General features: G+C 42.5%; 1 protein-coding gene across 1 annotated transcript in view; it reads left to right on the top strand.

The window, feature by feature from the left end:
• ALG13 (ALG13 UDP-N-acetylglucosaminyltransferase subunit) overlaps positions 1-12,680 on the top strand; it is a 31,486-nt gene that overhangs the window by 1,448 nt on the left and 17,358 nt on the right. The window contains exons 4-14 of the mRNA XM_069811690.1: positions 1,368-1,476; positions 2,729-3,505; positions 3,878-3,961; positions 4,944-4,994; positions 5,739-5,785; positions 6,734-6,806; positions 8,624-8,705; positions 9,064-9,244; positions 10,117-10,192; positions 10,920-11,028; positions 12,229-12,293. Coding sequence (XP_069667791.1) covers positions 1,368-1,476; positions 2,729-3,505; positions 3,878-3,961; positions 4,944-4,994; positions 5,739-5,785; positions 6,734-6,806; positions 8,624-8,705; positions 9,064-9,244; positions 10,117-10,192; positions 10,920-11,028; positions 12,229-12,293 — 1,654 coding nt within the window. The remainder of the gene's footprint in view (positions 1-1,367; positions 1,477-2,728; positions 3,506-3,877; positions 3,962-4,943; positions 4,995-5,738; positions 5,786-6,733; positions 6,807-8,623; positions 8,706-9,063; positions 9,245-10,116; positions 10,193-10,919; positions 11,029-12,228; positions 12,294-12,680) is intronic.

Below are 12,680 nucleotides of genomic sequence, written 5' to 3'. Positions count from 1 at the left end.
TGGATTCTTTTTTGAAGTCTAGAAATAATACAAGCCAGACCATCTGTATGTAACCATGAGCCATAAGGAATAAAATGCTCCCTGCAGACTTACGATTTCATTTCATCATTTTGCTATGTAGATTTTCCTAGTAAAGGGCACTAAAGCTGACTGTATAGATGCACTGACATAATAAAATTGAAAGTATGTGGAGTATTTAGAACAAAACATAAGAATGGCCTTACTGACACAGATCAGGAGTCCACGTAGCTCAGCATCCTATATGCAGTGGCCATATGCAGATGCTCAGCCAAAAGTAGAAGCAGGGCAAGAACATAAGGTACTTCCTTGTATTACTTTCTCTCTAATGCTCTTAAGTGCTTTGATTCAGGGGGATTCCTAAATCAGATGCTGTTTGGTTAGTAACTTTCAATACCTCTGCCTTCCAAGTACTTATTCAGGCTGCCCTTTTAAACAAACTTCCTGAATCCACCACATCCTCTGACAGGGAGTTTCACAGATCTACTGCCTGTCACTTCAGGGAAAAAAAATCAAACAACAAACCAAACCACCAAACAACCAGCCTCCTCCCCCCAACCATCAACAAAAAAACCCAGCTCCTTTTGTGTTCATCCTGGCTCCTGTTAGTTTCATTCGCTCTCTTGTTTTGACTATATCTTACTGTTTTTATTTATGATTGATTGCACTCTATAAATAACAGATGACCTCTAAATTGAAGGCAGAGGAAATGCAACTCCCATTATTTAGTCTGCATCTTGTTCCTTTGCCCTGCAAATAGACTTTTGTATGTTTCAGAAGAGCCTTCTGAAAAGACTAGGCCTGTCATTCATTTATATTGGGCAAGTTTTTTAAACTTACTGTCTCAGTGCTTCTGACAGCTTTGGAGACAGGAAGGAATTTTTATTTCTTTGTGTTGAACAGCGCCTAGTATTCGAGCCTTACTTGCAGTCTGATAGTAGCAAGCAAACAGATTGATTTTTGACTGTTCTTTCTGGCTATGTGCTAAGTGGAGAACTATGCCATGTGTTAAAATAGGATGAATTTCCTGGTACCGTTTATGGTGGAGATCCTCAGATCTTGTTCAGTCTCCCAACATTGCAACCACATCAGATTAAAAAGTCAAGAGCTGAGGTTGTCTGTCAAAGCTGTGGTGTAGGTCCAAGTGTGTTCTCAGCAATGCTGCCTAGGAGCCAGCGATGGTTGGGGCCTGCTGGTTTGTGGGGTCTCTTCCTTTCAATACATGTCCTTATTTTTGTTTCCGTGCTAAAGGATTATGTATGTATGACTAGAAAGAAAATTGTGTGAAGAAAACACTTCCCTTTGGAATGGATTTTTAAAAAATTTTTGGTTTTGGTCTCTTTTTACAGCACTCTTGTGGAGACACTGCAGTCAATGGACTTGTCAACTTTGAAACCTTATCCTCCTGGACAGCCAGAAAAGTTTGCTGTGTTCTTGGATAAAGTTGTTGGGTTTCAATAAACAATACAGAGGAATAAAAATGTCAGAATAAAACCTTTCTCCTCTCCTAGTGAGGCCTTCCATACTTAAGAGTCCACCAACTGGGACAAACCCTCAAAGAAAACATCAGTTAATATTAACTGACATTAAATGGTTTCCTATTTAGTGCCAGTTTGAAGTCATCTGGCTTTATGCTTAAAAGAGCACAGTGCCAACAAGGGGCGGGGGGGGTATGAGTTGTCTAGTTTCTTGGACAGACAGATACTTACATCACAAAAAAGTTGGTAATTCCAATGAGAAGGACAAGCTAAATTACTTAACAGGCATGGCATATCCATAGTGGTCTCTTGACCATATTTGCCTAGTACTGGTGGAAGTAAGCTTCCTTGTTGATGTTCTGCAAATAAGCAGATGCCTTCAGCTCTCATTTTATGTGTTTACAGAAGCACTGAAAAGAGCATTTTAAAACTGAGAGATTTATGCCTCTTTAAAGGCAAAGGGGCATGTGGTGAAGAGCTGCAAACCTGCTGCCAAACTGTCCACCAACTGACTTGCCTGGTTTTGGGTGATTTACTCCCAAAGTAAAACATGGCCTATAGGAGAGGAATGGAGTTGACAGTACAGTCAATCCATTTACATGGCATTATCCCATCATTACTTAGTTTGGACTTCAGTAAGGCGCAATGTTTCCCATTTGATGCTGTTTGGAGCTCCCCATTTCAAGCTCCCCATGTAATTTAATTGAAATTGTCAACTGTTGATGTTACCATCAATTTGTTTAAGTAAATATTTTGAAAAACAGAGGGGGTTTAAACTTAAAAGTGTACATGCGGGCTATTTGGTCTGTAATAGTCTATAATTGTATATGCATAGTTGGTGCTAATTGCCCTTCCTGCAAAGATGTTGTTTGGGGTTTTTTGTTGCTGTTGCTTAAAACAAGACAGAGAAACTTCTGAATCGGTGCATCTGATATCCGAGTGCAATTCTTACTAGCAAGTTGAATTTACATAGAGGCGTTTTCCTCATCAGATCGAGCACAGGGGCTAGCTGAGGAGTAAGTCATGCCATAGAGTTGTGCGAGAGTGATTTTTGCTGATGCCCAAAGTTTTCCCCCAGGACTTTATTGGGAGCAACTAAGATTCTTGCTTCCTTAACGATGTTTATAGGGCTGTTATTTCAAGTTTACCTCTAGCAGCTCGTCTCCAGTCCGAGAGCAGGCCAGAACGTCACGGGAAATTCTGAATAACCATTTGACCGATTTTTCCGCTAGTTCTTCGCAGTCGCAGGCACATCAAGCAATGAAGCCCGAAGGAGTTCGCTTAGCGCGGACTCCCTTCTCTTCCCGAGGCAGGTCCGGGAGGAGACGCCGTCTGCGGGGGGGGCGCTTACCGCGGTTCGGCGTGCCCGCCCACGCCGAGAGCTACTGGGGGCTGGAGGAAAACGACCCCCCCCCCCCCCCCCCCAGGCGCTCGGACAGCCCCCGCAGTCGTTAAGCGGGAGAGCGGGACAGGTACTCGAGGCTCTTCGCGGGCATCTTAAAATGGCTGCTGCGGGAGGCAGCTCCTTGCGGGCGGTCCGCGGGCTGGCCGGGAGGGCACCGCTCGCAGCTGCCTCTGGGGACGGCTGGCAGGAGAAGGGAACCGGCCCCGGCTGCGGCGGGACGGGGGCGAGTCGGAGTCGGGCTGGGGGGCGCGCTCCGTGGGCGGCAGCGCGCGGTGCCGGCGGGAAGGGGGATGCCGGGGGTCGGGTCATGGCGCCCGGCGCAGGTGGGCGCGTTGGGTGCGGCCCCTCATTAGCGGCAGCCGCGTGCCCCGCCGCCACGCGCCGCGCAGCGCCCCGCGCGGAGCCCCCCCTCTCCCGCTTCTGCCTTTGCCGCTTCAGCCGCCGCTGCCGCCGCCCGTGGAAGATGCAGAAGGGCTGGAAGAAGTACTTCGGGCAGAAGTCCTTCAGCGAGGTGGCCATGGACGAGTACCTGGGCAGCCTGGGGCTGTACCGCAAGATGACGGCCAAGGACGCCTCCTGCCTCTTCCGAGCCGTCTCGGAGCAGGTGGGCGGCGGGGCGGCACCGCTCACGGCCTCGGGGCGGGGGGGAGCCCGGGCGCCTCAGGCCCTCGCCGGGGCTGGCAGGGCGGGCGGGGTCCGCTGCAGGCCGGGGGCGGGTAGGGGGGTGCTCCCGGAGGACCCCTCCCGGGCGGGGATGTGTGTGGGGACGGGGGCGGGCGGGCTCCTGCGTCGCTTGGGCTTCCCTCAGCTTCTTCCCCAAGTGCCCGTGGCCCCCCTGCAGCCTGTCCTCTCGCTGTGTCGTGAAGTGTTTTGTGGCGGTGCTGGTCCTCGTAAACTACGAGGAAAATAAGGCTAACGCGAAGCATCAATTAAACCGCGGTCGACTTCGTCCTTTCATAACCTTCGTTTTTTTCAGCTGTTTTCATCTCAAATTCATCACATGGAAGTCAGGAAAGCTTGTGTCGCGTTCATAAGGCAACACCAGCCTAAGTTTGAATCCGTAAGTAACGCGTGCGTTAGGCAGTTTTGCATACGTAGTTCGGAAGTATTGTGGGAGGGGGTGAGCGGTTTAGCCGTAAACATACCCACGTAAACATATGCACTGAGAACACGTCAGGCTTTGCCAGGCTTGATGCATGTAAGAGAAGAGAATCTGCAGGGTGGTTGCTCGCTTAATTCATTCGAGTTGTAATCGCACAAGTTTTATTTGACTTTGTATTTCTGAAGTTCCTGAAGTCAAGCAAGTTACCAACACCCAAGTAACCAGTAAGGTGATGGTTATTTGTGTAGTATATTCTCTGTGGAGATACCATTGCAGAATTTAGTAGGTAGGAGATATGTAGGATTTTGGAGTGAGAAACAAACATCAAAAAATGGTGGAAAACTCCAGAGTATGTTTAATCATTGCATAAAGTCATGGGGTTTGGGGGTTGGCTTTTTTTTTGTTTGGTTGGTTTTGTGTGTGGCAGTTAGCGTGGCCACAGGCATGCAGCGGTTTGTGCGGGTGCATGCACAGCACCGTTTTTTGTGGTGTTAGGGTGTTTTGGGCTTTTTTTTGTTTTTTCTTGGTGTGTGTTTTGTTCCCCCTGCACACCCCCCCCCCCCCCCCCCCCCCCCCCGCACCCATCACAGTTAAGTGCTTTATCTAACCTAGGAGGGAGATGAGTCACTGAGTATTTTTCAGACTCATGCTCTTAATTTTTTTAGGATCCCTTGGTACTTCCACACTGGTACCCCAAATCATTCCCATGCTCTAAGGCAGGGAACAGCTGAAGTCATACCCCTTGTTAGACCACAGCCCTTCAGAACCCAAAAATGATAGCAGTTGGCAAACTAGGCCCAAATTTGGTGTCTATGCCCCCAGCCCCTGCCCTGCCTCCTCCCGTCCAACAGCTAGTAACGTATGGGTAAAGTTTATGTTTAACTTTGCTTTCCAACTGGCTAAGTTTTTATATGTGTTTTTTTCTTTGTTTTGTTTAAAGTATGTGGAAGGATCATTTGAGAAATACCTTGAACGACTAGGAGATCCAAAGGTAAGATGGATCTAATACTTGTCAAGAGATTAAAATTTGAGGAGTCTAGGACAGGAAATTAATTAGGTGATGGTTTAAAATGCGGTGGATTGGGGTTGTTGTTTTTTTTTTTTCTTAGAGAGACCCCAATCCTGGGGTCTCACTTGCGTAGGTAATACTATGGGTTTGTACTGAATAATCACAGGTATAAACAGTATCAATTTTAGTGGGAATTTGTGTTGCTGCAAAGGAGCAATTTATGCAGACTGGACAGTAAAGCTGAGGCCTCTTGTGGGCCTTATTCTTAATTGCAATTTTTCTCTAAGAAGGAAAAAGCAAAATATGTGGAGTGTACCTCACATCAAATGTTTATCAGGCTCTGCAATCCCTTGCTTCTTCCCTTACCCTCAGATTCGAATACTAGACTTCAAACTTTTATTTCTTTAGACTTTAACCAATATGTATGGTGAATGCAACAGTCTCTGAAACAAATTTAGTGTTTTTAATTTAAAAAAAAAAAAAAGTACCTTGAGTGGTGTTCAAGAGTCGCTGCCAGAACTAGCTCCATTTTACTCAGCTTGGTTGCAGACTTCCCCGCCCCCCTGCCCCCGGAAACCCTAGTATCTCAACTCTCAATGCATTGATTGATTGTTTTAACAAACTGATCAGTTTGGTTAGATATTTTAATACTACAGAGAGCTAGAATAGACTTCTCAGTGTTGAAAATGGCTCTGCTATCTCATGTAATCTCATAATCTTGCATAGGAAAGTGCTGGCCAGCTGGAAATGAGTGCTTTATCAGTGATGTACAAGTAAGCGTCTCTTTCTTAAGTTTCACTTTGGTTTGGACTTGATGGTGTTTGGGTTCTGGCCCTAGAACCTCTTATTTGTTTGTCGCTGAGTCAATACTAATGTGTGAAACATGGTGAGAAATGCTACCCTAACAAAGTTAGTTAAACTAACATGTACACGGGTGCCATCACAACCCCTGTTCTCGCAGTGTTAGGATTAAGGGGAGGGTCAGTTTCCAGTGATGTTTATTTGTTATTTTTTTGCTAATGTTAAACTCTGAAGTCAAGTGTTTCCTTCTAGTGGGTGAAGGATGGAAAACAGGGGGAAAAACAAGGGTCTGTGTGGTGGAAGCACTGTGTGGTAGTTATAAGTGTGACTAAAATTCATGTAGGTGTTCTTGAAAGCTCCAGTAGTAAGGAGTACTTGCCCTCCTTGGTGCATAAACCCTGATATTTATTTCAAAGGTAACATAAGACTGTGCAGGTGCTGCTGTCTTACTAAAAATGATGCTGTCCTGTAACAAGGAGTCTGGCTTGCTGGTGGTAGAAGGAAGAACCCTCCCTTTGCAGGCTCGTTCTGTTCCAGTACTAAAGGAACAAACTGAAGTTTTACAAGAGTTACTAGTTCTCTATACTGAGACTCTCATCCTTTTACAGGGTGACTAAATTACTTGGACTTAATTGTCTCGGTGTCTGAGCACCCTGCTGAAAGCATAAGTACTTGACCTAATCTGTGACTAAATATAATGGTCTTTCCCAGGTAATTCCCCCCACTCCCCCCGAGATGGGTGGTGTTTGCTTATCTAGCTATTGCTGTATGGTAGCATTCATTTATCAGGAAAAGTATTCTACTTGATTTTTCTATAAACCAGCAGCGGATTCTCTAAACAGCTCCCTGCAAACTTCTTCATAACATTGTTCTACTAAAAGTATGATCTTTCAAGTCTTGTTTTTCCTCTGCTTACCTAGGCGAGACTTCATTCTGTACCGGTACCCTGGAAAAACACCCACTTATGCTACAGACAATGGATTTGAAGACAAGGTGAGGAGAAGTGAGGCAATTTCCTACCTCTACCCCTGAATCCTAGTTACCTCCAGTCCTGCTTAGTTGTAAAAACTTGCCACTGGAATTGAGCTCTTCTAACTCCGGTGCTCTTGTGTACCTGAACAAAACCCTAAAGCTGACTTCAGGTCATGGAAAAAGCATAGTATTTGCACAATGGTTAACTCAGTTACAGTAGCTTTGCTTCCCATCGGAGGGATGGATTGTGTGCTGTTCCCCTGCCAATCTTTTTTGTTACTCCAGCTCGTTATTGGAAAGAAGTTTAATTTTGGCAGGAAGAGGTAACATCACAATTCCAGAATGTTCTTTCATGTTTCTGAAATCTCTTTGGCTAACAACACTTCCCAGTGGGAATTTGACTGATCTGGCAGGGTAGAATGAAATATCTGGGTTGAGTTGAAGAGCAGAACAAGATATGTTTATCATACTGGTGGAGAGGAGGTGTTGTCCCCCAACCCCCAGGGCTTCTCTTCCTGAAGTTGGATGAGATGTGCAGTTTTTCCTCCTGAAAAGGGAAAGTTAATGTGAACAGTTTAATCTAACAAACTGATTCATTTCTATGACATACAAATAGAGCCCAGTTATGGGAACTAATCAAACAGCTTATCTACACAAGAATTACTGCTGAGGGCAAAAAGAAGCAACATAAAGGAGAAATACTCTGTCTTACATCTGACCCCTCTTGGTTTTTGTGCATTCATGTAGATGTGCCTGCACAATTACGTGGCTAGCTCAGGCATGATGCCAGTGAAGTTGCTGCGGTATGGATTTCAGTATGGGCTATGGTATTTGCCAAAGTGGCTAGTTAGCTCTGAAATCTGTGTTGCTGCAGCTGTTCTTCTCTGTTTGTTAGTATTACTGTCTTTGTTTACATGCTCTTCTTTCTTTTTTATGTAGTTAGTTTCCTGTGTAGCTTAATCTAATTCCAAAATGAGCTATAACTTTAAAAATCAAGTAGTATGGTCTAAATGTGTGTTTGTCCTCAAAGGCTTTACCACCAGAGGTCTCATTAAGTGTTGGCAGCTGTCTGTCATTAGACTGCATGTACAGGCAGCAGTTCTTTCTGGTGTTGCTCATTCTCACCATGAGATGAGAGCTTGTGTTGGCAGAAGACATAGTGCACACTGAATTAAGAGCCCTGGCATCCCAGCTCCTGCTGGTTCACTGGGAAGCATCCTTGCTGGCAATGTGCTGACAGCTGCCTAAGGGCTTCTGCCAGCTGCAGTTGGCTGTGGTCACATGCCAAGATGGGGTTTGATGCTATATGTTTATTACTTGGTGTATCAATGCATATGTTGCAGAAAGCATGCATCTTTTCAAAAGGCAGCATAATATTGCTTATTAAAAGCAAGGCTTTGTTGAGCGTAAAAGTAGTAGATGCTATTCTAGTCCCTCAGGTAGGGAAGGGTGAAATGTGCCTTTGATACTTGGACAGAGTATCTCAGGGGTACTGCATTTGATGGCCTGTATTTATTTTGCCTCTTGAGCAATTGGTGGTTTTGGAGGCAAGCTGGAAACAAACTCTTTATTTCATGTTTAATACAGCATGATGTAAAAATTGATACTTTTTCTTTGTATAATAGACAAACTTATTTAGAGACTTTAACTAGGGTTCAGTTTTAAGCTGATTCTACAGCTTTTTCATACTTACATCAAGAATATTTACTGTTTTCTTGATAAGTTGGTGTTGACTGTGGAATGAAAGAATAATGTAGTCTTGAGCTAGGATATCAAATAGAAAGAGTGAGGTTTTACATAATTCCAGCCTTAAAGCTTTTTTTTTCTTTCCCCCCCAGATTTTACTGTGTTGTTCCGGCAATGACCATTATGACTCTGTGTATACAAAACAATTCCAGGAAAATGCTGCTATTTGCCAGGGTAAACTTGAAATCATTTTTCTATGGAAGAGAATTACATGTTTTCATATGTTTATAGGCAGTGTTTGTTATGGTTTCAGAGGTGGGGAGGAGAAAGATGGAAGCTCATTTATTGTATATTAATATATACATATGCTCATTATTCCATCTGTTAAGTGGGGTATTGGACCAAATGACTTCCAGAGGTCCCTTCTTCCCACCTGAATTATTTTATGATCCTCTTCTTAATTGAATTTAATATAACTAGTGCCTTGTAACAGTAGATAATACTGAAGATCTGCTTACCTTGAAAATTGCAGCAGTTCTTATGGGTCTGGTATTATCTTAATTTGGTTCAAGCTTTGTGTTGATTTGTTCAGCTGTATTGTATGAGATCCTGTACAAAGATGTGTTTGGCATGGATGAGGAAGAATTACGGTCTGCAGTTGAGGTGTTTCGAAGTGGATCCAAGAAGAACAGAAACAGTGGCTCTGTAGGAAGTGAGGATGCAAACTTTGATTGTCTTCATGAAAAAGTATCCAGAAATCCATCAGAAAAGAGGTAGTTTTTTGGGAAGGGAATGTGGTAAAAGGGAAGCAAAAAGATTTAAAACCTTGTGAAGGGCAACTTTTCCAAGTTTCTTTGAACGTTCATGGGGTATTAACTCTTTTTCCTATCTCATGACACAAACACAAAGCTGAAGTATATTGTAGAAGAGAGTGTGCTTTCCTTGAAGATGGGAAGTGTCATCATATAGTTCAACATCCTCTGCTGCTGGCTATGTTATAGTTGCCTGTTACTCTGTAAAATGACAGCTTATTTGTAAATAAAAATGTTCCTTACATCATCAGAATATTTTTTTTTTAGTGAGAAACTGTTATTGCTTTTCTAAGCCTCTATATCTCTGCAGAGGCAATAGTGTACTGAGAAAATGAGCTCTGCTTTGTTTGTCCTTTTTTAATGAAATCATATCCCAGATAGATAATTAAATAGTGGCATTATTCAAGTCTGTTGGATCACTGGGGATGAGGGGAACAGACAGAATGTACCTATAGAAAGTCTCATATCCTGTGTTGTTCAGATTACTAGAAAGGCTTGAGGGATGCCTCTGACCATTACTGAATGCTTGCAGATGACATTGGTTTGATAGGACTTAGAACAGGGTGTCTTGTACTTGACAGTGCAAGAGTTTAATCAGCCAGTGGGATCATCTTCATTTCCTAATGCAAGCAGTAGCCCTTGTTAGGGGTGGGTGTTGGAACAAGTAAAGGTCATGTTCTTGAAACTAGGAAGAGGGTTGTCGTGTTTAAGGCAAAACCTACCACTTGATGGCACCGTGGTGCTTTTTCAGATTGTATGAGCAGTTGCTTAATTTTAATCCTGGCTAGAAATTATGTATTGCATCTTCTGTAATCTTATTTTCAATTACTTAGAGTGGACGACTGGGAAGGCAATGGTACTGATAATCCACAGGAAGATAAGTTCAAACAAGGCATTGAAGAAGAAAAGGTTTGTCAGTTAGGGAAGAATTCCTTATGGTGGTGGTTTGGGGTTTTTTTGTTTTGTTTTGTTGTTGTTGTATGATGTTACCCTTGTTGGGGCTAAACCCTCTTTTCCACTTTTTAAAAATGACTTTTTGGAAAGTGGGTGGCTTATTTCTTCCATCTGCTTGTCTTTTGGTTTTGCCCTTGAGTTTCTATTAATTGCATAAACCTTTTTTCCTTTCGGAGATTCTCTTGTTTGTCTCTAGCTAATATTCCCCCCCTCCAAAGATGGAGTTTAGCAGATGTTTCCTGGTCTGCTGTTTGTTTTTCCCAGAAATGGTTTAAATCGGTTCACTTTTGTTTTGAACACAGTATAAATCACTTTGGAACAGTTTTAGAAACTCTATAGAAACCTGTTTTCAGATATAATAACTTAAATTCCCACCAACTTTTGAAGCCATGGCTTCATTGGTCTAGTTAGCTTCCTTTGATTCTTTTTGAGTAAAGAACATGCCAAATGTTACTCTTGAGCCTGTTTCTAACCTTTCCAAAGTCTGTTTACTCAGCTTCTGAATGCCTAAATGTGTCTTCATGTTCTTGAGCTTTAGTTTTTAGGCAAATATAGTGGAAATGAAAATTTTGGAAAACAGTGTGTGTACATCTTAAAATCATTCACAGGTGCTGGCAGGATAGAGACTATGCTGAACACATTAAATGCACTTGTTAATGTTCCATTTCAACTCTGGTTTTAGCTGCCAGAAAATCCAACAAAGATGCCTGTTCCTTATAAAGTACTAAAGGCGCTGGACCCTGAGATCTATCGGAATGTGGAGTTTGACGTTTGGCTGGACAGCAGAAAAGGTATCTTCAAAAAGGGAAGAAAACCACAACTTCTTCTGTACAGGCTCAGTGTTACATTTACAAATCTGAGGCCTATGTCACTTGTTTCTTCACAGCTGAAATGTGAAGGATACTGGTTAACCCAGCAGATACTTGTAGGTATTACACCTTCTTGCTAGTAGCTGGTTTCTTGGCTTCATTTCAGTACAAAATAAACTGCTTCTGACACTGTATAATGGTGATAAGATTGCTAAAAATCTGACCTCTGCTACTTACTGATTATAGTATAGGAAATAGGAGGAGTCGGATCAGAGTACAGAACTCTGCTACCATTCTGTTGTATTGGAAATCATACTGAAATTCGAGAGTTTTTTGTTGCAGCATGTGTGCAAGGACTTTTGCTTTTTAAAGCACGATTTTGGCTTCAGAATTGTATAATAATGAAGATCTCAAATTTAGCACTGAGATCTGTCAAATGAGATGAGTTTTCTCTTGCTTCCCAGCTCTTCTGGGCTTGAACATTTTGGAGAGATTTCATGGTCTTCATGGCTTGGGATAGGTTGCTGCTTTTTGGCATACACTATGGCTGATCTGTAAAGCAAGAAGTTACCAAGAAAGATAAGTTTTGAAGGGGTGTTTGATGTCTGACCTGAAGTGCTTTGCATACTGAAGGACTGCATAAGTAGTAATGAGGGGTCATTAAAATTCTTGGAACAGAGTATAGTAACTAATTATCTATGTAGAGTACTGATGTGCAGAGAATCCAGCCAAGGAATGGAGAAAAACATACTGAAATCTTGCAGCAAGGAGACTTTAGGCAATGTTAGTTTTTCCTGGATGACATCTCATTTTTGCCAAGTTCTACCAGTACTCTGGCAAGACAAGACATGTCCAATACTTTCAATACCAGAATTGGCATTAAATACAGGATTAACTCAGTACCATCAAAAAACACATTGTAGTATTGAAGTAGTAGTGCTATTTACTGCACTATCTGCATATTATTCATCTCCTGTGGCTTAGGCTAGTTATGGTCTGTTATAAGAACATCTACAGTTACTTCACCATTACTGTGGGGACAGTTCAGATACGCGTAGGAAATATCTTAACTCATTTGGCCTGTAATACGTAGTTGGATGCTGTCATGAAGTAGTTATAGGATACATGAAGAAAGAACAGTGGTTTAAAGGCTTTTTCATTTTTATTTATTTATTTTTTTAGAGCTTCAAAAAACTGACTACATGGTGTTTGCTGGGAGACAGTACTATTTAGGAGACAAGTGTCAGGTTAGTACTCAAAGGAGATTCAGTTATGATAAACTATTACAGCTGCATTAAATGGAGTATGGTAAGCCATAAAATCATGTGACTTCATAGAATTTTCCAAGGCTTTTCTCGTTCTTTTCCTTGTGGCTATTAATCTGACTTTCTTTTTTAATTTAATTTCTTTCTAAAATCTTCCTTTAAACGTTGGGTAGTATGAAGGAAAAGCTGCTTGGAAATTCATTGCAAAGCAGTGATATATGTTCTGTGAGTGTGGAAGTTCTAGACTGAGAGCTCAAAATGCACAGGGTGTGCATTTGAGGTAGTTGTCTATTAGATTTTCACTGGGGGTCAGCAACAAGTCTGGACAGTCTTCTGCTTCTCAACAGTAATGTAGCAAATATATTCATA

This window comes from Haliaeetus albicilla, chromosome 23, assembly GCF_947461875.1.
Source record: "Haliaeetus albicilla chromosome 23, bHalAlb1.1, whole genome shotgun sequence".
Classification (NCBI taxonomy): Eukaryota; Metazoa; Chordata; class Aves; order Accipitriformes; family Accipitridae; genus Haliaeetus; species Haliaeetus albicilla.
Note: the sequence above shows the minus strand (reverse complement) of the source record. Positions and strands in the feature narration are given on the sequence as shown.